General features: G+C 40.6%; 2 protein-coding genes across 3 annotated transcripts in view; one reads left to right on the top strand and one right to left on the bottom strand.

Moving 5' to 3' along the window:
• eif3m (eukaryotic translation initiation factor 3, subunit M) overlaps positions 1-23776 on the top strand; it is a 49410-nt gene extending 25634 nt beyond the window's left edge. For both annotated transcript variants that reach the window (XM_041196950.1, XM_041196951.1), the window contains 6 exons: positions 7002-7085; positions 7295-7394; positions 10334-10415; positions 20352-20495; positions 22457-22517; positions 23495-23776. In XM_041196950.1, the coding sequence (XP_041052884.1) occupies positions 7002-7085; positions 7295-7394; positions 10334-10415; positions 20352-20495; positions 22457-22517; positions 23495-23615 (592 nt within the window). In that variant the 3' untranslated portion in view covers positions 23616-23776. The remainder of the gene's footprint in view (positions 1-7001; positions 7086-7294; positions 7395-10333; positions 10416-20351; positions 20496-22456; positions 22518-23494) is intronic.
• Positions 23777-23862: 86 nt separating this feature from the next.
• The window catches only part of LOC121282809 (coiled-coil domain-containing protein 73-like), a 134183-nt gene continuing 132763 nt past the window's right edge, over positions 23863-25282 (bottom strand). Inside the window, exon 18 of the mRNA XM_041196624.1 lies at positions 23863-24314. Coding sequence (XP_041052558.1) covers positions 23973-24314 — 342 coding nt within the window. The 3' untranslated portion in view covers positions 23863-23972. The remainder of the gene's footprint in view (positions 24315-25282) is intronic.

Here is a 25282-nt window from a genome sequence, read left to right as displayed (position 1 = left end):
ATGACTTGGCCTCCACAGCCTTCTGTGGCAATGAATTCCATAGATTCACCACTCTCTGGCTAAAGAATTTTCTCCTCATCTCTGTTCTAAAAGGTCTTCCCATTACTCTGAGGCTGTGCCCTCGGATCCTAGTCTCTCCTACTAATGGAAACATCTTCCCCACGTCCACTCTATCCAGGCCTTTCAGTATTCTGTAAGTTTCAGTCAGATCCCCCCCTCATCCTTCTAAACTCCATCGAGTATAGGCCCAGAGTCCTCAAACGTTCCTCATATGTTAAGCCTTTCATTCCTGGGATTGTTCTCGTGAACCTCCTCTGGACCTTCTTCAGAGCCAACACATCCTTCCTGAGATACGGGGCCCAAAATTGCTCTCAATATTCTAAATGTGGTCTGACCAGAGCCTTTTAAAGCCTCAGCAGCACATCCCTGCTTTTATATTCTAGTCCTCTCGAAATAAATGCCAACATTGCATTTGCCTTCCTAACTATGGACTCAACCTGCAAGTTAACCTTAAGAGAATCCTGGACTAGCACTCCCAAGTGCTTTCGCACTCCAGATTTCTGAATTCTCTCCCTATTTAGAAAATAGTCTATGCCTCTATTCTTCCTACCAAAGTGCATGACCTCACACTTCCCCACGTTGTATTCCATCTGCTACTTCTCTGCCCATTCTCCTAACCTGTCCAAATCCTTCTGCAGCCTTTCAGCCTCCTCAATACTACCTGTCCCTCCACCTATCTTTGTAACATCTGCAAACTTAGCCAGAATGCCCTCATTTCCTTCATCAAGGTCATTAATGTATAAAGTGAAAAGTTGTGGTCCCAACACTGACCCCTACGGAACTCCATTAGTCACTGGCTGCCATCCTGAGAAGGACCCCCTTATCCCCACTCTCTGCCTCCTGCCAGACAGCCAATCTTCTATCCATGCTAGTACCTTGCTTCTAACACCATGAGCTGTTATCTTACTGAGCAGCCTCCTGTGCGGCACTTTGTCAAAGGCCTTCTGGAAGTCCAAGTAGATAACATCCATTGGCTCTCCTTTGTCTAACCTACTTGTTACCTCAAAGGATTCTAACAGATTTGTCAGGCATGACCTCCCCTTGATGAAACCATGCTGACTTTGCCCTATTTTACCGTGCAATTCCAAGTATTCTGAAATCTCATCCTTAATAGTGGACTCTAAAATCTTACCAATGACCTAGGTTAGGCTAATTGGCCTGTAATTTCCTTTCTTAAATAGGGGGTTACATTAGCAATTTTCCAGTCCTCTGGGATCCTCCCTGACTCCAGTGATTCCTGAAAGATCACCACTAACGCCTCCACTATCTCTGCAGCTATCTCCTTCAGAACTCTGGGGTGTAATCCATCTGGCTCAGGTGATTTATCCATCTTCAGACCTTTCAGTTTTCCTAGCACCTTCTCCTTGGTAATGGCCACCATACTCACCTCTGCCCCCTGACTCTCTTGAACTTTGGGGATGTTACTCGTGTCTTCCACTGTGAAGACTGATGCAAAGTACCTATTCAGTTCCTCCGCCATTTGTATGTTCTCCACTACTACTTCTCCAGCATCATTTTCCAGTGGCCCAATGTCCACTTTTGCCCCTTTTCTTACCCTTTATATATCTAAAAAAAACTCTTGCAATCTTCTTTCATATTACTGGCTAGTTTACCCTCATATTTAATCTTCTGCCTCCTTAATTTTTTTTAGTTGTCCTCTGTTGGTCTTTGTAGGCTTCCCAATCCCCTGGTTTCCCACTGCTCTTTGCCACATTGTATGCTTTCTCTTTAGTTTTTATGCTGTCCCTGACTTCCCTTGTCAGCCATGGTTGCCTCGTCCTCCCTTTAGTATGCTGCTTCTTCCTAGGGATGAACTTTTGCTGTATCTCCCAAATTGCTCCCAGAAACTCCTGCCATTTCTGTTCCACTGTCTTTCCTGCTAGGCTCATATCCCCGTCAATTCTGGGCAGCTCATGCCTCTGTAGTTGCCTTCATTCAACTGTAATACCGTTACATCTGATTCCAGTTTTTTCCCCTCAAATTGTAGGGTAAATTCTATCATATTATTATGGTCACTTCCTCCTAAGGGTTCCTTCACCTTAAGCTCCCTTATCAAATTTGCCTCATTACACATCACTAAATCTAGAATTGCCTGTTCCCTAGTGGGCTCCATCACAAGCTGCTCCAAAAAGCCATCTCGTAGACATTCCACAAATTCCTTTTCTTGGGATCCACTACCAACCTGATTTTCCCTGTCTACCTGCATATTGAAATCCCCCATGATCACTGTAACCTTGCCTTTTTTACACACCTTTTCTATCTCCTGGTGTATCTTGTGCCCCACATCCTGACTGCTGTTCGAAGACCTGTACATAACTCCCATTATGGTTTTTTTACCTTTGTGGTTCCTCAACTCTACCTACACAGATTCTACATCATCTGACCCTACGTCATTTCTTGCTAGCGATTTAATTTCATTTCTTACTAACAAAGCAACCCCCTCTGCCAACCTGCCTATCTTTTTGATAGGATGTATATCCTTGGATATTTAGCTCCCAGTCCTGATCCCCTTGCAGCCATGTCTCGGTGATGCCCACCACATCATACCTGCTAATTTCAGTCTGCGCCTCAAGCTCATTTACCTTATTTCGTATACTGCGTGCATTCAGATAAAACACCTTCAGTGCTGTATTTCCTGTCCCCTTTCTCATTGTCCTCCCTTTATCTGATTTGCTTGAAGTTAGATTCCTAGCCCTTTCCAAACATACTGTCCTATTTTGTGTTCTGGGTCATTTAATAGCCTCTCTTGGGCTCTCCTTTTCAGTTTTTTCATAACTTTCCATGAAGTTGAATCCACCCCCCTACATGCTAACCTGCTGCTTTGTTTCCCATTAATCATACTTCTTGGAGTTTTACCCTTCCCTTCCCCCTCACTTTCTAGTTTAAAGTCCTGTTGACCACCCTATTTACCCTTTTCGCTAGAAAATTGGTCCCAGATCAGTTCAGATGGAGACCATCCCAACGGTACAGATCCATCCTGTTCCAATACTGATGCCAGTGCCCCACGAAATGGAACCACTCTTCCCACACCACTCCTTTAGCCACGTATTTACTTCCCTTATTCTCACGTCCGTATGCCAATTTGCACGTGGCTCGGGTAGTAATCCGGAGTTTATAACCCTTGAGGACCTGTTCTTTAATTTAGTTCCTAGTTCCTGATAATCCCCAAACAGGTCTTTTTTCCTAGTCTTACCTATATTATTTGTACTGATGTGGACCACAATAACTGGACCCTCCCCCCTCCTTCTCCAGTACCCTTTCAAGCCAGACAAAGATGTCCCTCACCCTGGCACCAGGCAGGCAACATACCATGAGGGACTCTCCATCCTGTTTACAAAGGATGCTATCAATTCTCCTAATTATAGAATTCCCTACAACTACCACTTGTCTTTTTGCTCCCGCCTCTTGAATGGCCGCCTGTGCCATGGTGCCGTGGTCAGCTGGCTCATCCTCCCTACAGCCTTGTTCCTCATCCACACAGGGAGCAAGTACCTCGAACCTGTTGGACAAGGTCAAGTGCCGAGGCTCCTCTGTTCCTGAACACAGGAGATCCCTCTACCTGCCTCACTTGCAGTCACACCCTGCTGACCCTGACCACTGACCAAACTTGAGGTACTTAATCTACCGGGTGTGACCACCTCCTGAAATAAAGCGCCCAGGTAGCTCTCCCCCTCCTGGATGTGCCGCAGCGTCCGGAGCCTGGACTCCAGCTCATCAATTCTGAGCCGGAGTTCCTCCAGCAGCCAATATTTGCTACAGATTTGATCACTGTGGCTCGCAATGGGATCTGCCAGCTCCCACATCATACAGCTACAGCACATCACCTGCCCAGCCATCTCGACTTAGATAATTATTTTATTAATTAGCTTTGCAGTGTTTTTTTCCCCCAAATTTGGTGCAGATTTCCTACCAACCAATCAGGTCACAGTTTTCCTGTGATGTCGCTTTTTCAGTTTTGGCTTCAGTTACTCTGTGCCCCGAGGTCACCGCTCCGGTGCTCCTCCCTCCGAGTCTGCTCCCTGGAGTCAAGGCCATGAATCCCCCGAGGTAAGCTAGATTTATGCTCACCGCTCTGGTGCTCCTCCCTCCGAGTCTGCTCCCAGGATTTACTCACCAATCAGCTGCTTTTTCTTTAAAATCCACTTTCAGAAGAGTGACCCTCGCAGGTCTGGTGCACTCCTGAAGGCACTGCCTTTTCCTTTTTTAGGTTTGAGGAAGAGGGAGGGATGGAAACACTACAGCAATGTAATGTTTGGGGCTATTCCGTTCTTTGACAGTGTGTCCTCCTCAATTCCCTCCTGAGTCGTGGTGGCTGCGGTGACTTCTCCCAGAATGATTGTCACTTCACTCCAGTGCCCTCTGTTGGATGCTCTTCCTCCTGTTGAGTGCAAGAGTCTTCTCGATTCCCTCCTGAGTCACGGTGGCTGCAGTGACTTCTCCCAGAATGCGTCTTAAGTATTCACTACATTTATTAACGACTTAACTATGTGGGTTTCTATCCCATCGAAGCTTTTCAATGACGCAAAGATACACAGCATTGTAAGCAGTGTCGATGGAAAACACATTGATAGTGAATGGCAGAAATGTGGCAAATGGATTTGAACCACTGCGGTCCATCCCTGTAGTGCAAGGATACCCACAATGCTGTTAGGGAGGGGTTTCCAGGATTTTTGACCCAACAACAATAGTGTCAATGTAGTTCCAAATCAGAATATTGTTTGACTTGGAGGTGAATTTGTAATTGGTGGTTCTCCAAAGCATCTGCTGCTTTGGTTTTCTAGGTGGCAGAGGTCGTGGGTTTGGAAAAAGCTGTCCAAAGATCCTTAGCAAGCTGCTGCAGTGCATCTTGTAGATGGTACACACTGCTGCCATTGTGTGCCAGTGGTGAAGGGAGTGAATGTTTAAATTGGTGGATGGGGTGCTAATCAAGAGGACTACTTAATCCTGGATGGTGTCAAATTTCTTGTGTTGTTGGAGCCAAATTTATCTAGGCAGGTGGAGAGTATTCCATCACGATCCTGACTTCTGCCTTGTAGATGCAAGACAGGCTTGGAGAGTCAGGAGGTGAGTTTCTACTTGTAGAATTCCTAGCCTCTGACTTGCTCTTGTAGCCATAGTATTTAAATGGTTAGTTCAGTTTCTGGTCAATGGGAAAACCCTTAGGATGTTGATGGCGGAGGATTTAGCAATGGTAGTACTGTTGAATGTCAGCGGGTGATGGTTAGAATATATGTTGTTGGGGATGATTATTGCATGCTACTTTTTGTTACACAGATGTAATTTGCTACTTACAGCCCAAGCCTGAATGTTGCCCTGGCCTTGCTGCACTTAGACATGGACTCCTTCAGTACCTGAGGAGTTGCGAATGGTATTGAACACTGCAATCATCAGGGAACTCCCTTCTAACCTTATGGAGGGAAGGTCACTGCAGCAGCTGAAGGTGGTTGGCCTACACTATGCAGAGGAGGTCCTGCAGCGATGGGAATACTGAGTTAGGTCACATATCAACCATGATCTTGCTGAATAGTGGAATGGAATTGCCTCCTCCTATCCGTATGTTCCTCGCAGATGCATACTGAAAAAGCACCCTGTTGCATTTTGTAACTGTCATGCAGCAAAATGCTAGAAGCGTGAGAAGCAGCAAAAGTGAAACAGAATGTTACAGCGCAGAAGGAAGCTACTTGGCCCATCAAGCCTGTGCAGGTCTCCGAAAGAGCTTTCAAATTTGCCCCCCTCCCTTGCTGCTCTTAACCTATAGCTCTGCAAATGTCTTCCTTTCAAGCGTACGTTCAGTTTGCTTTTGAAAGTTATCATTGAATCTACTTTCACCACTTTTTCAGGAAGTGTATTCCAGATCAACGTATCTTTAAAAAGATGATCTTTTTCTCCTGGATTTTTTTGGCAATAATCCCAAAACCCTTAAGTGAAAATGAGTGGCTGTGTGATGACAACTAACTGCAACGTGGTGCATTGGGGCCAAAGTTGCAAATATAACAGGGGAGCACTATGATGACCTAGTAACACTTAATGAATTAATGAAAAATAGATCTTCAGAAGCAGATTATTACTGTAAAAAAAAAATTTAAGGTGATCTGTTCAGGTTTTGCAACTGATCAAATTCTTCAGTTGGTTTTAATATTTTCTACTTTTCTAAAGCAACTATCTCATTTACTTTTTATAGTGAATATCTTAACTATATTTTAAATCAATTTTCCTATTCACATTTCTCATGAAATTTCAAAACAAAAAGCAGCAAAGCAACCCTCTAAGAATACACGGTGCTGGAGCCAGAATTTCTGCCCTCTCTGTAAACTTACACAGTCTTTACTTAATAGAAATTAGGCTTTGTAGTGTTTAAAGGGAGGAACATTTTCACAGCAGGAGAGTAGCCTTTTATTTTTGCAAGGCATAATATTCCTGTCCTTACAAAAAATGCACATTTTCTGATTTACTGTAAGCAGTGTCACCAGAGATTTGCTGATTATAGAAACAGGAATGTAGGCCATTCAGTCCCTCAAACCTGTTCTGCAGCATTCAAATTGATGATGACTGATATTTTCCTCAGCTCCATTTATCCAACTTTGATCCATTTCCCCTGACACTTTACCTATTCTGCTGATCTCAAGTCTTGGAAATTTCCATTGACTCCGCATCCAGAGACTCTTGGGATCGATTGTTCCACATTTCCCTTTTGTGAATAGGTGCTTCCTGGTTCTAACTTTTAAGATTGTGTCCCCTTGTTCTGGATACTAACCTTTCCCCCAGAGATAAAGCTTTTCTCTATCTACTTTACTGAATCATTTTAAACACCTTGATTAAAACACCTCTCAACCCTGAATACAAACCTGTCCTCGTCTTTTCTAAATGTGATTAAATAAATTAAGTTGCTTTAGTTCTTGATCAGCTATGTTTTAAATTGTTCAAATTGTTTTTTTTTACAGTGATGCTGCAGCTAAAATTATGGTAGAATTGCTGGGTAGTTACACAGAAGACAATGCTTCACAGGCAAGAGTTGATGCTCACAGGTAAAGGCACTTATATTTGGTGCAAACTGAAACACTATCTAAACTAACTGTCAGTTGCTTTGATTAGTTTTGATCTATGAAAATAACGTTCCAAAATGCCATTGAGTTATATATTGCAGATTATCATAATGATTGCAAGTTGTCTAGCTAAGTGGAGTATTTTGCAGCAAGAAGAACAGTAATTATTTGGTTGAATTTTTCTCTGACAGATGCATTGTAAGAGCGTTGAAGGATCAAAACACATTTCTTTTTGACCATCTTCTTGCTTTGAAACCTGTTCGATTCCTGGAAGGAGAGCTCATTCATGATGTGAGTGGTCTAACCATTGAGGATTGGCTACAGAACACAGCCTGTTTGTCCTCTCCAATCTTGTTCAATGTGCATCAGTTCAAGGAGATTTTTTTAACTTGTATAAATTGATTCTATAAGTTGTAGAAAATGAGGGGGAAAGTCTGGCAAAATATTTTAATGTCAAATTGTCACAACTTAGCAGTCTTCTATCATCCTGAGTGTAAAATGAAAACCCAATTGTTTTAAGAAAAATATCCATATTTTCTACACTTTAACCAAGATTTACTTTGTGCTGATGGGGTGGACATTTTGCCTGTAAATGGCATGTGGTTCTATTAGGTACAAGAGCTAGGTCAAATTGCAATCTTTCCAGCTCTCCCCATCCTCCCATAGTTCATTACTACTAGATAGTCATCCCATTTACGAAGTGTACTGGGGAAAAGTCTTTGTTCATAACTTTGGTGGTGTTAAAGTTGCCTTTTATTTCAGGTACCTTTATAATAGTGTAATCTTCCTTAGTAAGCAGTTATCATGGAGGTGTATTAATTGTGTCCCTTAAAGTGCTAATGTTGTATTTGAGCCTGGTAAGCTCTTTAATAATACTCAGTACAATGCTTTGTCAAGTACAACTGCAGCTACTGGATGGATCCCAAAAGTTCCTTTGATCTTTTGGTTATAACCCTGGGAGCATTGAAGTGAGGATTAATGGGATTTGTTCAATTTCCACATGCCGTTGAATTTCTTAAATGCAGCACATTAAATTATTTTTCCATAGCTTGAATTAATTGTTGCATTAGGACAACAGACTGCAGGAAGTTTGAGGCAAAAACTGTCAAGGTTATATGGAAGAGAATCTAATTCAAATGGGACTTTTGATGTCTGTTTTAATTTGAACTGCAGGTCAAAATCTGGGCTTCTTGTCATGACTCTTGCATTGGTTGTTTGAACCTATTTCAGATCAGGCCGGGGCTACTTGAGTATAGACTGTGGGCTATATATTATTAACACCTTGAGACTCCCATTAAATCCTCCAACTCTTTGCTTTGGAGGTTATTGAACTGGTCACAATGCTATACAATGTCAGTAGACCACTGAGCTTAATCAGTCCTGTAGAGTAGTGGTTGTACATAGTACCTTTCTGACATGTGTACAAGAGATGTTCTGATATGCTAACAATCTTTTGATAACAAGTGCGATCAAGAGTGTTGGTATCAAACACTGTTTCGAATCCAAAATTCGATCACAAACTGTATATGCTGCCACACACATTGTGGAGCACAGAGTGATCGGAGAACCAAGTGCTTCATAAACAGACTCCTAAAGTTGGGAAGCTGAGCCAAGTGTGAATTTGGTGCAGAAGGGGAAAGTGGTACTGCTTTTATTTATTTTTTGATCCAGTAGCTGGTGAGTGTTTTATTTTCGCTCTAAGCTAGGAAGCTGGTAATTGTCATTACTTTATTAAGTTAGTTACTATTTTAATAAAGATTGAATAGTCCTGGCAGGGATGGGGGGGTGTGCTGTAGCTTCAGTATGTGGGAGTTAAGGGAAAACATTGTGATCCCAGACAACTATATCTGCAGTTAGATTCTGTAGCTTGAGAAACTTTAGCTTAGAGTTGCTGAGCTGCAGACTTTGCAGAGCATCAGCAAGAAGGAGAGTTACCTGGAAGCTTTGTTTCAGGAGGCAGCTGTGCCCCTTGGGTTAAGTAGAACTTTGAATTGACCGACCAGTGGTCAGGGATGAGAGGGGATGACTACGAGTCGGACAGGCCTGGGAATCCAGGTTCATAAGAATGGTTCCAGGGATGGGGAACTTCAGTTATGAAGATTGGAGAAGTTAGGACTGTTCTTGGAGAAGGCAGAGAGAAGACTTGATGAATGGTATTCAAAATCTTGAGGGGTCTGGACATAGATAGGGAGAAACTGTTCCCACTTGTTAAAGGATCAAGAAAAAGAGGGCATAGATATAAAGTAATTGGCAAAAGAAATGAAAGTGACACGAGGAAAAATTTTGACAGCGATTGGTTAAGGTCTGGAGTGCAGTGCCGAAGTGTGGTAGAGGCAGGTTCAATGTTGGCATTCAAGAGGGAATTGAATTATTAAAGGAAGAATGTGCAGGGGAATGGCACTAGCTTAATTGCTCATTTGGTGAGCCGGTGAAGACATGATGGGCCCACTGGTCGCCTTTTGTGTTGTAACAATTTGTGATTTATGAGGGATGCTTTCTATCTGAGAACAAGAACTACAAGGGCAAACTGACCATAGGACCATGGTACAGGATGCCATTCAAGAGGGGTGTGAGAAGAGGAATGTAGTAGTGATAGAGGACAGTTTGGTCTGGGCAATTCTCTGCAGCCACCAGCAGGAGTTCCAAAGGATATACTGCCTGCCCAGTGCCAGGTTTAAAGACCTCTTGCGGCTGGAGAAAGTCTTGGAATAGGAGGGAGAGCATCCCATTGTCGTCGTCCACGTCAATGACCTGAAACTCAACTCTTTTTCTCTCTGTACAGATGCTGCCAGACTTGCTGAGTATTTCCAGCATTTTCTGTTTTTAAAAATTATAATTGCTTAACATCACAAAATGGCTTACTTTTTGCAAGCTATTATAACAACTTTGTTTAACAAGTCAAGACCTCTTGGTGAATTATTGTCTCCTGATAAATGATATTGTTTTGCTTTGGTCCTTGACTATTCAGAATAAATAAACTGTTTATAAGGCCATTTGAGCAATGTTTCTGGTTAACTACAGTTTTCTCTCAATGAAACCTGAGTATTCAGGCAGCTTGCCAAACTTTTGCTGTTCTTTTTTTCCCCAAGTTAGCTTCTGTTTTGAGTATCTGGCACAGTATTCCTCAGTCTGTATAAATATTTGCATTTTAATTGTGCATCCAACATTTTGTACTTTGTTACTTCACACCGGATTTATATTAACCTGATGTATCTGTCTTATTTCAATAGCTCTTGACTATTTTCGTTAGTGGAAAATTAGCAGCCTATGTCAAATTCTACCAGAATAACAAAGATTTCATCGATTCACTAGGTGAGATTTCATTCCTTCAAATAATAGCAAAAATTTCTAGTTGGAAAGAATGCACTTTATTTTCTTCATGGCTGGATGGTTTAGAAAGTGGACTACTTCACTCTGAATAATTGTTTTTCAATATGTTTAAACATTCACTCCCTCCACCACCAATGTGCAGTGGCAGCAGCTGTGTCTACCATCTACGAGATGCACTGCAGCAACTCCCCAAGGCTCCTTTTGGCAGTACTTTCCAAACCCACAACCCCTACCCCCTAGAAGAACAAGGGCAGCAGTTGCACAGGAACACCACCTGCAAGTTCCCCTCCAAGCCATACGCCATTCTGATTTGGAAGTACATTGTTATTCCTTCATTGTCGCTGGGTCAAAATCCTGGAACTCCCTAACAGTACTATGGGTTACCAACATCTCTCAGACTGCAACAGTTCAAGAAGGTGGCTTACAACCACCAACTTGAGGGCAGTTAGGAATGCGCAACAAATGCTGGCCTTGCCAGTGATGCACACATCTGTGAAAGAATATCTTAAAATCACTAGCACTTTTCTTTCATTTATGGGACGTGCTTCGTTGGCTGGCCCAGCATTTATTAGCCATCCCTAATTGCCCTTGATAAGGTGGTGGTGAGCTGACACTTTGAACTGCTGCAGTCCATGTGGTGTAGGTACACACACACTGCTGTTAGGGAGGGAGTTCCAAGATTTTGACCCAGTGACATTGAAGGAACAGCGATATATTCCCAAGTCAGGTGGTGAATGACTTGGAGGGGAACTTCCAGGTGGTGGTGTTCTCATCTATCTGCTGCCCTTGACCTTCTAGGTGGTAGTGGTTGTAGATTTGGAAGGTGCTGCCTAAGGAGCCTTGGTGAATTCCTGCAGTGCATCTTGTAGATGGTACACACTGGTGCTACTGTGCATCGGTGGTGGAGGGAGTGAATGTTTGTGGATGTGATACCAATCAAGCGGGCTGCTTTGTCCTGGACGGTGTCAAGCTTCTTGAGTGTTGTGGGAGCTGCACTCGTTCAGTCAAGTGGGGAACATTCCATCACATTCCTGACTTGTGCCTTATAGATGGTGAACAGGCTTTGGGGAGGCAGGAGGTGAGTTACTCGCCACAGTATTTATATGGCTAGTCCAGTTCAGTTTCTGGTCAGTGGTAACCCCCAGGATGTTAGTGGGGGATTCAGTGATGGTAATGCCATTGAACGTCAAGGGATGATGGATAATTCTCGTTGGAGATGGTCATAGACCAGCACTTGTGTCGCGATTGTTACTTGCCACTTGTCAGCCCAAGCCTTGACATTGCCCAGGTCTTGCTGCATTTAGACATGGATGCTTCAGTATCTGAGGAGTTGCAAATGGTGCTGAACATTGTCCAATCATCGGTCAACATCCCCACTTCTGACCTTTATAATGGAAGGAAGGTCATTGAAGCAGCTGAAGATGATTGGGCTGAGGACACTACCCTGAGGAACTCCTGCAGTGATGTCCTAGAGCTGAGATGACTGACATCCATCACATTTAAATAAAATGTTCAACATTAACTTCCTGCCTTCAAATAAATTCCAAACAGATGCTTTTTTTTTCGAAGATTCATTCCTGGGAAATGAGCGTTGCTGGCAAGGCTGGAATTTATTGCCGATCCTTAATTGTCCTGAAGATTGCGATGGGCTTTCCCTTTTTTTGAACTGCTGTAAGGGGTTTGGTATATCCGGCTGGCTTGTTTGGTTTCAGAGAACGGTTGAGTCAGCCACATTGGTGTGGTACTGGAGTCGCGTGTAGGCCTGAGCTGGTTAAGAGTGGCAGGTTGGCTGCAATCGTGGCTGCACTTCAAAAGTACTTATTAATTGGTTGTAAGTTGCTTTGGGATGTCCTGAGGCCATGAAAGGTGGGTTCATTGTAAAGGCTGTTAGTGAGTCGGCTAGGTTTTTATAACAATCCAGCAGCTTCATACTTGCTGATATGTGGTTTTTATTTGCAATGATATGATTTGTATTTGATATTCTATTGATTGTTAACCAGGCATCTGGCAATAGCATTTCCACTACAGTACCAGGGAATTGTGCACAATTTCCTGTTTATAAATAGTAACCAGCCACCTCAGAGAAGACACTTTTAATAGGTGGCTTGAGTCCATTATGGAGAAGGACAACACTAGTTCTGAATTCTCGGTATGCTTGTTCTTCACTGAATCAGTAATTAATTAGTTCTCAGCTAGGCCACTGGGTGCAGCTCCAGTGTAGGAGACTCGCCATGATTGTACTAAAGAATACATAACAGCTGGCCATGGAACAACACTGAGGGAGGCTATTCAAATACCCCTAGTCTGCTGTCTTCATTTTGGTTGGAATCCAAGGTGTCATCTGAAAAGTTTGAGATGGGCAAATGTTGCTATAACTATACGTTGAACAATAATTCTTAAACTTCACAAACACAGACCTACTTCCTTAGTCACTCCAAATTTATTAAATTTTGACTAAGTATGGGTTAATACTTTTGAACTGACCGTTTTGTTTAAATAATGTCCAAATTTGACATTAAACACTAGATTCATAAAAATTAATCCCAAATTGCTGCTATTGACAGCCACTTCTGAATTTAAAAAGATGCTTTTCTATAAGATGAAGAAAAGTCAACAAAAATCTTATCACCATTCTCATTGGCAGTATCTCATGGAACAGTGGGGCATGGGATTGGTTTGTGATTTCTTGTGAAGAGCTCCTAATCTCAGTATTACCTGGAAAAACTCAGCAGGTCTGGCAGCATCGGCGGAGAAGAAAAGAGTTGACGTTTCGAGTCCTCATGACCCTTCGACAGAACTAGTTCTGTCGAAGGGTCATGAGGACTCGAAACGTCAACTCTTTTCTTCTCCGCCGATGCTGCCAGACCTGCTGAGTTTTTCCAGGTAATTCTGTTTTTGTTTTGGATTTCCAGCATCCGCAGTTTTTTTGTTTTTTTCCTAATCTCAGTGCTGTTTTGGAAGGGAAGAGAACTCAGCATGAAAGGAAAGGGACTTCAACATGAGAGGGAACTTTGTAGTTGGCTTGAAATCTGAAGAGGCCATGGAACAGGTGAACCAATTATTCAAGCTTGGAAGGTAATTAAAATGGAGAGCCTAGAACTAGGGGTCATAGTTTCAGGATAAGGAATTGGTCATTTAGGACTGGGATAAGGAGAAATTTCTTCACTCCAGGTTGTAGGTCTTTGGAATTTTCTAGCTCAGGGCTGTAGGTGCTCACGCTTGAGTATATTCATGTCTGAGATTTTTGGACATTAAGGCAATCAAAGAGATAGTTTGGCAAAGTGGAATTGAAGTAGATGATCAGCCCTCGGCATATTGAATGGTGGAGCAGACTTGTGCTCCTCCTGTGTTCCAGATGTTGAAGTTTTATTGGATTTCCTAAGTTTGGTGTGAGGTGGTATAAGGCACTGGGTGCATACTTTGGCATGCGTACAATTGTGGTTTTATGTCATTGCCTGTGAAGGTTCAGATTATTTTTAGCCATGTCATCTGCATCAATTCACTATACAGATTCCAGTTTTTAGATGAACAGAAGCTAAATTTGGAATATAGATAATCCCAGTAGAAATATTACATTGGCAATAATCCTTAAAACCACCCAAAGTAATGTGAAAAGAGCTTCAACAGAAAGTGAGAACAGCAGTAGGCCATTTGATTCCTCCAGTCTGTTCCATCATTCAGCAAGATAATGGCTGATGTGTCCAGAAAGTAACATCATACTAGTTCAATGAACACCAACTCGCCACAAGAGATGGAAACAGGAGAGGAGAAAGAGAATAGCTTCAAATTTATTTGTATCACTGGTGGGACTGAAAAATCCCACCCACCAACAGACTTTGGCCGTTCTGCAAATTTTCCAGTCTCACCCACACCGATTCCTGTCACAGACAGGCCTGTGTTCTTATTTGTGAATGGGGTATTGCACAATTTTTCTTTTCAAAGTTTATATTCACAAAAGCCAGGTATTTTCTAGAGGGGCGCTTTAATTTACAATGCTCTAAGTTAACATTTGGCCTCCTGTTAAGCAAGTATGAATAAATAGAACAAATGTTGAAAAACATTATAAAAATAAGTAATATCTTCAAATACACCATACTTTAAAAGTTAGTGGGATTCTGCAGGATGGGGGCTTGTTTGGATGGTGATATTTTTAATTGATTTGTTGACTTGCTGTAATCACAATAGTGTTCTTTATGTTGCATTTTATTAATTAAATTTTGAAACATTGCTAGAAATCTTACATAATGTTTTTAGATATTGAATGAAAAAGTTGGCTATTTTAAAACACTGCCAGTCCAGAAATCTATTGGTCATTTGGAGGTCATTTTGTTTGTGAGGTGGAATTGTACCCCGCAGTGTCCCTTGACCTGCAAATTCTCATTATGGAGCAGTTGGGGGCGGGGGGGGAAGCATTGTTTTAGCATTAACCTTCTAACCTTTAAAAGTGTCAACGGCCGCATTTAATGTGACTCCAGTTTGTTTATTTAGAGAAAGGGTTTATGTCCACTTATCATCAAGAACTATACTTGAGGGATCAGATTAAATATACATAGTTCCAACCTGTACAGAGCAAAAGATGTGTTCAGTGAATTGCTGCAGAAAACTGTTCAAAGTTTCATCATGCTCTATTCCATGAACTATCTAGTTCATCACTTAAAGCAGGGAGTGTTGGTGTCAGCAGTCTCCTTATTTACACACTGCAGGAGGGAGTGGTAATTAACACTTCAACACTCCCACAGTGCTGTGTAATTGACTGTTTAAAAGGTGCAATGATTTCTAGTGTCTTATTTGTATTAAGATGCAATTTTCATATTGCACTTGTTTTTGGATGGCAAGATTTAACAAATGCAGAAATTGCTTAGTGATGCAGAATACTTTATTGCTGCATTAGGATTTTGACTTAACAGTAATAAGTAAATTTGTTTGGCAGAAAATGAGATGCTTTTAAAACTTTGTACTTGAAATAATGCTATCTCTTTTAACACAGCTCATGCTTGGAAATTTAGTCTGGCAGCAAGTAAGTTCTGTTTTGTTAAGATTGAGAATGTTAGGGGTCAAAAATTTTCAAGGGCTCTTTTTGAGGGAAAAGCACCCTAGCTTAATTTTGTCAGGGGCTGCATTTTGGTTTTATTGCCGGGGGTGGGGGGGGGCTTTTTTTTCAGAGATGCAAGTGCGTGTTTTCAATTCCATTCATTTGGAAATGTGGGCTGATTTACCAATGCATAGGGACCCGGAATAAAATTAAGCAATGTCAACAGTTCAGCAATACATTGCCTGGATCTTCTGAGGAGCAGTGATCATTCTGATTGCTGGTCCGCTTGGACTTTTCCCTCACCTGGACACTGCTTCAGATATCTTGCCAGGCCTTCCAAGCCTGGCTTTACCAGAAATGTGGAGTGCAGCATCCTTCTGGAGAGCTCCATTGCAGCACTGTAGAATTGGGGAGAAAACAGGACATGCCCCCTTTTTTTACAGCACTAGATGCTGTATCGTAAGTTGAAAGGTCTGTATTAATGTGAGTGAATGAGTAGGTGGGGAGATGGTAGGGTGGGGGTGTCATGGGGTCAGTGTGTGAGATTGGGGTCCAATTGTGTAGTTACTAATGAGTTACACTGGTGTCTTTTCCTGTCTTAACATTTCTTGGATTACTGTACAGATAAGTACATCGGAAATGTCTGAAGCCTCTGACTCTAGCTCAGAGTTGGAGACGTTCGCAAAGGGTCCTGGGAAACAGGGGAATTGCCCATTGGACGTTGAAACTTGGCAGTTCCCACATCTTGGGCAGAGTCCCGACGCATATCTAGGGTTGTACCTCTAGTTTGCAATCATCTGGAAGATTTGGACCAATGTTCTTTAGGCTTGTAAATCCCAATGTGTTCATAGTTTACATTTGAAGTTGCAGTAATCTCAGGTTCTTAGCTAACCTGTACCCTCAACACCCGTGCTTACCAAACTATTCTCCAATGTGATCCCATTCTTTCTTTTTCTTACTCTCTCTCTCTCCCTCTCTCTCACTCTCACTCTCTCACACGCACCCCTCCTCCCTTTATTTTCATTTCATCGTGAGCTGCGGATGGCTCGCTGTCTCTGGTTTGTTGCTGGGACATTGCTAATTACTGTAACCTACACGAAATGTCAATCAAAGTGCTTCTCGCTCTCTCTCCCCTCTTCCCCCCCCCCCTCTCTTCCCCCCTTCCCCCTCTCTCTCTCTCCCCCCTTCTCTCTCTCTCTCTCTCTCTCCTGTTTTTAAAATATAACACTGATTTTTTAAAAATGGCTGCTACGAGTCACCTGATGGCTGATAATGTAAAGTTGACCACTTTTCTGGAAAGTTTCTATGAATTACATTACAGACCTGTTGCGTGGAATTTCTCACCTGGGGATGCAAGTTCCACCTCAAGCAAGGACACTCTTGAAAGGAAGGCATTAAAGATGCTGCAAAATGCTGAACTTTGATCAGATGCTCATCAGATATTCAAAACCCTGTGTGGAGGACAAAATAACCTCCATTTCCTCTTGGTTTATCTCTTGAAATGTGTCAAAAGTTTTGGTGATGCAAAGATCAAAAAATGGGATCACTTGGTCTACAACAGTGAATTTAAGACATACTAATTGACTTCCCTGCTGGCAATATACAAACAGGAGTTTAAAAACTAGTTCTCCCAGCAGTGAGGGAGAACAGCCAGGAGGAGAAAGTAACATGATAGACATCTAAAAACACGGCCGAAGAAGAGCAGGACAGATATCTGTCTCTCTGGAAGCTAAAAGGGTGTCTTCAACAGAGTGCAAAGCTGAGCAGTTAACTCCAGAATTCTTCAGGAAACCACGTAACTTCAAATGGCTGCAACATTCTACACCTCAAAGTCAAGCAAAGGGTTTAATCATATGTTCTTTGAACTTTCTATTGGACTCTAACTTTTCTATTTCTGATGTGTGTCATCACATCTTTCTCGGGCTTAGTAACAAATGAACTTTTTCTTTGACTCGGGAAAACCTGGTTTGATTGGCTCCTTATTAACAAATAAGTACATTTGGATTGGAAAAGGCATTTACAGGGGAGAGAAATTTTAAAACCTTTGTTGCAACCAACCGAGGGGGCTGAATAGCAGGGGAGCTGACTCACTGCTCCTCACCCGGTTGTAACAATGTGATAACATGTAAGTTTATAAAGCCACGGGTTAATCATATTCCGCAAATTATAACTTGACCCTTCCACCTTGTTCATTGCCATTCGTTTCCATCTGGCAATTTGAAATCCTTTTGTTTCAAGTGGAGCTGCATTGGTCAATAGGCCAATCCTTGTCTGGCATTGTAGACTTAACATTTCCTCTGGGCCCATTGCACAGGCATCTCCATTTTTTTCCTGCAGTTTGTCTGCCTCTTTTCATAGGTAACATTGCTGTTGAACTGCTCAAGTTTGACCTGACTCATTCTTTTGGATGAGGCTATACAGTACACTTTTTTGTCCATGTGATTTGTCATGTCATAGCCATTTTATATACAATTGCTTGTCCAAGTACATAAGCCAATACAATGAGCAGCAGTGATCCCTGCCCTTCTATATGCTTTGGAGACTTGGATGACCTTCAGGCATTTCAAAGCATGAGAGAAGTACCATTTAGGGGTGCCTTCACAAGATCCTTCAAATCCAGGGCAAGAAAAACGGTTCAATATCAGCATCCTCTCCCAAGCCAACTTGCCCTGCAGTGAGGCACTAATTTCTCAAAACCAGCTCTGCTGGAGTGGGGCATGTCATTTGTATGCCTGACACCAGACTCCTGAAGCAACTGTTCTACTTGAAACTAGGTTGTGCCAGGAGACTCCCAGGAGAACAGCAAAATGTTTTAGGAATGTCCTGAAAGCATTCCTAATGAGATCATGTACCCACCAATTCATGGGAGATCCTGGCTTGTGGCAAACCAAAATGGAGAAGGCTCATTTAGACTTATTGAGAGACATCAGGAATGTGCAGTGGTGAAGTCAAGGTATTGGAGGGGGCGGGGGAAGCACACAAACCTCCAAACAACCCATCTGTCCAATCTTTCGAGCACCACCTGCCCCAAATGTGGCATTCTGCAGATCATGCATTGCACGTATCAGCCATTTCACAACCTATCAAATCCGAGTACAAGCAACTCATCTTCAATCCCAAGGGACTGCCTAAGAAGATTTAGAAAATTAAATGGGGGGGTGGTAGGGTTATGGGAAAAAGACAGAATGCAAGCATTTATTTTAATGGGAGATTATAATGGAGAGGATAATAGAGGTCTGCTGAGTAATTACCTGGTAATTATTCAGCCAAGTAGTCAGCAAAACCACATCTATGAACTACTGCCTTCTCACTGGCAATTACAGTCCTTTTAAAAAATTTAATATTGTATAAACTGAGTGCAATAGAGATGATGTGAAACAGATGAGAAGCTGCTAAGTAAAGGTAAGACAAAGGCAGATGCAATCACACAATGCACCCTTGAACTGTTACATTACCATGTTATATGCCAGGTTTTATTTCCACATTGAACCTGCTGTGGAAAAGACCTGGCTGAAGAATGATTTGCACCTGACACTAATTTGGGCAGTTGCTTTTCTTGATTTCTTGTATTAAACACATTCCTGTAGTTTCCTACACACATTTAGTAACCAGGCATTAGTGTTCATAAAACAAATAAGTGTGAAATGAAGTGAAAGCTGGGGTTAGTCATCCCAACTCATCATCTTTTGGCCCTTGTTAGCTTGCTTTAAATCTAACTTAGTGTGTCCTCCTTCTGAGCCTGAGCACTACAGCAGTTTGAATAGTTATTCAAAATATGTGACTCTGCTGAGTAAGATACTTTGTTGCATCTCAAAAGTGTGCAGGTTCCTGTTGTAATTGTGTTGTTGGAGTATTCCAGTGTGAACAACACAGCTTGCTTGGTTCGTCACACATCTGGAGATAGGAGAGAGAGTGTCTAGAAACTCTGCTATTGTGTTCACCAATTTAACGTGCCCATGCGAGACTGTCAGAAGGGTCTTGAGTTTCTGAAATACTGCTTGTATTCTTGTGTACAAACAGGACTTTAACTGGAGATTTACAGTTCTGAATTAACATTTTACAATGTTTACTCGAGATAAAATAAAAGGACAGTCTAATATTTATGGATCACTAATGCATTGGAAGTGCAGGATGGAGTTTTGCAGGGTATCTCCAACAGGCGGCATGATTCCTGAAGTCATAATTTGCCTTTATTAATGTTGACAAGATAGGCCAAAAGTAACAATCTTTTGTCAACTGCTTTGCCCTAACACATGTACCCTTTCAATAAACCTAGTCTCATCACCACCCTGCTTAAAGTTCATCAGTATCTCATTTGCATTTGTTAATTAGGAGTATTGTGTGCTAATTGATTTTTTGTGTAATTTTCCATTAAGTCACATTAGCTAGAGTTTTGCCCTAGTGTACCTCATTCAAGTGAATTATGTTTTTCACTTCTGCTGCCATTGCCTCATCAAACAATGCAGTAATGTTAATTAAAATTTGAACACTGGCTGTAACATTATGCAGGACTTGCATACAAGGTTTGCTTTCTGTTCTATGAAGAAAAAGTTTTGAGATTGCTCCTTAATCATTTTGTTTTTTTATGGATCTAATCTGCAATCATTACTGGTTTCTATTTATATTGTATAAATATTGAACTTAGCATACGTAATGTAGTTCAATAAATCCCTTTTTTAGTTTAGACTTGGTGTTATTTGGTGTAATCCATGCCCCAGTGCTTGCTGATTTACTGTATAATTTAGTCAAAAAATAAGACTTCATATGGTTCATAACTTTGACATTCTAATGGTTAAGTAGAAACTGTTCAGAGTTGCCAGATTCATGCAATTATAAATATGGCAATGAATACTGGAAGCAACAACCTAACTTTTTATTGATTGCAGGACTTTCTCATGAACAAAACACAGCAAAGATGAGGCTCTTAACCTTGATGGGAATGGCAGTAGACAACAAGGAGATTTCCTTTGACACTCTTCAGCAGGAACTTCAGATTGCTGAGGATGATGTTGAAGCATTTGTTATTGATGGTAAGCAAAGTGAACAAATTCACTGAATTTACTAATAAAAACGTATACCATATAATTGGCAGGGACTACAAATTTACTGAAACTTTAAAGTGCGATAATACTCGAGGCATGTTGAATGTAGTGCACTACTACCTTCCCCACCCTTCCTTTTGGACCCTGGAGTTTTATTACTCTTGGGCATTTTTGCCAGCAGGTGAATTGAGCTGGAAATTGGTATATTTGTAGACCTGGCACCTTCGGTGAGCTACTTGCTAATGAAAATGTGGAACCTCCCATTCCAGGTAGAGGAAATTAAACATGATTTTTCAGATCAAATCTTTCCCTGTCTGGCCTGTTCCTTTTGATTCTCTCTGCAATCATACTCAGTTTTGAGACCATTCCAGGGTACAGTGAATTTGCCTGTCTTGAGAGGGAGGATAAATTGTTTAAGGAATGGTTAATTTCCAGACAGATCAAACATACATAGCAGATCTCTCGACGCAGTGTTGATTGTTGTCCATGGAGATGCCTGAACTGGACCATTCTGATTTGGGAGGATAGTGTTTGTCAGAAGAGGGTCTAAATAACCAAATAAAATTCTGTTTCAGTCTTCAAAAACCATAGAAACATGCTGAAACTAGAAAACCATATTTTTTGTTACTGCAGTATTTTATTTAATCTGATCTTATTTGCTAGCATTAAACATTAGATATTTGCAATGAAAATTAATAATGTGATAGTCTTATGTTAAAAGCTACACTCCTGGCGATAAATAATATAAACTTGAGGATTCACAATTCTGGTTCAGGATTGTAGTGCTCTAATAAATCACTTAATGGCAGTTATAAAGTAATCAAACGTTAAAAAAATTCATGTCATTGATAAATTGATGGCAATTGACTTGTCATAAGGAACAAAGGATTTCAGTTTGTATATTGTAGATTTAAAGGCTCTTAGTCTTGTGTTTCACAGTAGAATTCTGTGCTCAAATCTTAAAATAATTTGTCTTTTTTGTGTGAACAGACGGCCTGCAGTTTTAATTGTTCGTTTTTATATGGCATCATAAACACAGGATGTGTTTTGGTAGAGATGAGGTTCCACAAATAGACAGGATATTGCTTTTAAAATGTTGGCAAGGGGTTTACAAAATCTTTTATCTCAATGTCAAGTTGTTTTCCTATTCTTAACTGTTTTGGTGAGTTGTTTTGTTTTTAGAGTTTTACACAATTGTATAAAAATTAAATTGTAATGTTTAACATAGATCCTTGGAAAGCATCACAAACTTATTTCTGAGCAACAAAACTTCCGATTTTATTATTTTTATCTTTTTGTGTTAAGTTTGATCTAGGTAAAAGGAAACCTTGAGATGTGAGATCAGGCACTATATAAAACAAACAGCCTAAAGAATGAATTAGATTTTGCAGTTGTGCTTGAGCTATCCTTCACTAATGGTTTCAAAACATTTCCCATTGAGTATCTCTTTCTACACATGGAAAGCATTTTTGATAAATTCTAACCTTGAAGGATGCATTAAAACCTGAGTCATTGGGGTTGTATCTCACTGTGTTGTGGAAGTATGCTCCCCATTTTAAATCCTCCTTTGAAAATGAGCAATTTTATCAGAGTGGTGAGTCACAGCCCTAGGATAATAAGAATTTATCTCAAGTCATTTACAAAAGATTGCTTTTACCAAAAAAGTTACCTATAGCAATAAAATGCTGTGTTTCTACTTTAGTACCATATTCACTAAAGTGTTGATTTAAAAAAAATCCCAGTTCTTAGTCCCCCCATTGAGAGGTGCTTGGATTATTTTTAATTTGAGGCCAAGATTTTATTTTTAAAAAACACTATTTATTGTCCAAATGCCTTTTGGGTAAATAAGGTTTATTGTATATTCACTACTGCTATTTGCAAATGAATGTAAGAACATTTTCAGAAGTTAACTTTACAAATCAAATGTATTTTAAAATTAAATTTTCCAGCTGTTCGGACAAAGATGGTATACTGCAAAATTGATCAAACACAACGCAAAGTAGTTGTAAGGTAAGTCCATTTTAATCTAAATACTAAATTAATTCTGAATGAAATAAAAAATGTTAATTGTACTTGGCTATACCTAGCTGCTGCTGTGTAAATGATCATGATTTGGATAAGCTGCATATCAGGAATCTTAGTCCTTGGTTACTTAAGGCCACATTTCATTCCAATAAGACAATAATTTGTTTGAGTTGCTATCTGTATGATTTGAGGCCAAGTCTGCAGGAATGAGCTATATAAAACACAAGTCTGGTATGTTTATGAAGAGAACTAGCAGCATCTATTGGCTGAAAATTTGAAACTCCTTTTGTGCAATTACATCAAAAATTTAACTAGAAACTTTTAAAGATAAACCTTTGAAAAATGAGGAGTCTAGTGCTCATCTGTTTGGAATTTAAACCATATTCTTCCTCTGTTTATTTTATACACAATCTCAAAACAAGCTTTAATTTAACTTAGCATCTAACTTGAGGCATATTCCTTTCATAAGATGCAGCCTTTTGTTTGGTCTATATCTAAACAGACAATTACTTTGTATATTTTGTGTAGGAAAATACAACATCTGTTGCATGCACAGCAAGATCAAGCAGCAAGGAGATGAATGACAAGTTAGGTATTAGTCAATAGATGAATGAATGTTGACCAGGAGACTCCCTGCTTTTCCTTGAAAAAGTGCCATGGGATCTTTAATGCCCACCAGAACAGATAGACAGAGTGCCCTTAGAATAGTACCACCAAAAATTGAGTACACTCAGTGCACCAGAGTATCAGCATAGATTGTAATTGACTCTTGCAGTGATATTTCGAGGCAAAGGACCTATTTAGCATGGTTGAAAGTGAACAGTCTTTGTGTGTGTCAATATAAACTGAATGAAAGTGATCTTGAGCTAGGCTTTACTCTCAAACCTTTACTTGTAGAACATTACAGAAATGTAAAATAATCAACAAAATGTAGTTAACTGTTTTTCCCCTTCTCATTATAGCCACACCACACACAGAACCTTTGGGAAACAGCAATGGCAGCAGTTGTATGATAGTCTTAACTCCTGGAAACAGAACTTGAACCAAGTGCGGAACAGCCTCCTCAGCATTTCCACCACATAAAGTCCAATAAAATGTCTGGACTTGCCATATTTTAAAGTCATTGTCAGGATAAAGTTTGTTTCTTAAAAAAAAACTAAACAGCTATCTGAGGAAGGATCATGGCTGTTATTCTGTGGAATAATTTGTATGATCCAACTATCTAATTAAAGCAGTATGCTTTACTTGTGGTTGTTTTTCTTTATTTGTCTGGCAGCACAGTGTTATCCTTAATGTTTGTGTAAAACTGAAACAAATCTAAATTGCATCTGAAATATTCAACCATAACATGTCTATTCACTAACAAGAGAACACCTATTAAAAAAAAGTGGCTTCCTAGGTGGAGGTTAAATAGTGAAAAGTACACAAACAGAATACACATCAAGTTGGCGTTATCTTGATTATACTCTCAACTCCGCTATTGTCAGCTTTCCTTTTCCGTGTGTGCTTGAGCCGGTCCAAACTGAGAAACCTCTCAATTTCACTAATCTGTCCTTTAATGATGGAATACTGAGAATCACATTCCTCTTCAAACATCTCCTGAGTGGCAGGCATAGTGTTGGGTATGGAAACCTCTGGCAGCTTAGTCTCTGGTGACTGAGGATCAAAGTATGATTGGGAGCAAGAAGTGGAGGAAGATCCTGTAAATTGTCCCTGATTTTTCATTGAAGCAGGTGAATGAGGAATCTTGAAACTTTTGCTGGAGGATGAACATGGTTTTTCCTAAATGTAACAGACAAGTATTTTAATAAAATTCATCAAAATTCTCTCATTCTCACTAGGCTGCTAATCTTGGGCTTTACTCCCTTGTAGGTTGCGGCTTGAGATCTAGCATGGTTTTACTGCGTGAAGCTATCTTTAACAGTTGCACTAATAATCATCAGAACTTTTGTCCATAGTCAATCATGACTCATAACGAGTCAATGAATGACACACCAGCTTGGGATTGGAATCCAACTCACTTGGACAACTTCTGTATGGGGCAGGGGATTGGCAGTGTTTGATTTTGTGTGCATATTGTCAAGAGGAAGCCCCTCACAACCAACAGGTAACATGAAATACAGGCATACTGTTCACAACTGTTCATCCATTAAAATCCATGAATGTAAACTCATGGATGGTGTACCTGCAATCTCCCACTGTGGTTGAGGATAACATAATTTGAATTTTTCATTTGAAACAGTTGCAACAGTGAAGGAGGATTAGGAGAATTTCTACCTCATAATTGAAATGGTTTGTACTCTATGGTGAAAAGTCCTAATGAATTTCATTTGGTAAATTTATCAAATGGTTTACCTCACCGGTTAAAATGTGGACTTGTGAATCGGACAATTTTTGGGGACAATAAGCTCCCAACTTCAGATTCTCAGCTCAGTTCTTGGCTGTCAATAGATAATTAGTTTCTGACTACAAGTGCTGCACTCTTGTGTGGACAAAATAAAGATAATTCAGATAGGGTTTAAGAACAAAGACATTCTTAGAAAATTGTGTCTTTCTAATGTAAAGAGAATGTATTGTATTCATACTGTGGCCATAGATTGAGCTCATTTCAGATTTTAATTGGGTCTAGAATGGGAAAATTGGTCAAATAGGTTTCCTGAGAAGGTATCTATCATATGGTGATTAGTTCCAATTTGTTACCATAATTGGCATGCATTACAAATGGTCAACATTGTTAGCTACATGCCAGT

This window comes from Carcharodon carcharias, chromosome 10, assembly GCF_017639515.1.
Source record: "Carcharodon carcharias isolate sCarCar2 chromosome 10, sCarCar2.pri, whole genome shotgun sequence".
Classification (NCBI taxonomy): Eukaryota; Metazoa; Chordata; class Chondrichthyes; order Lamniformes; family Lamnidae; genus Carcharodon; species Carcharodon carcharias.
This window is presented reverse-complemented; position numbering and strand designations above follow the sequence as displayed.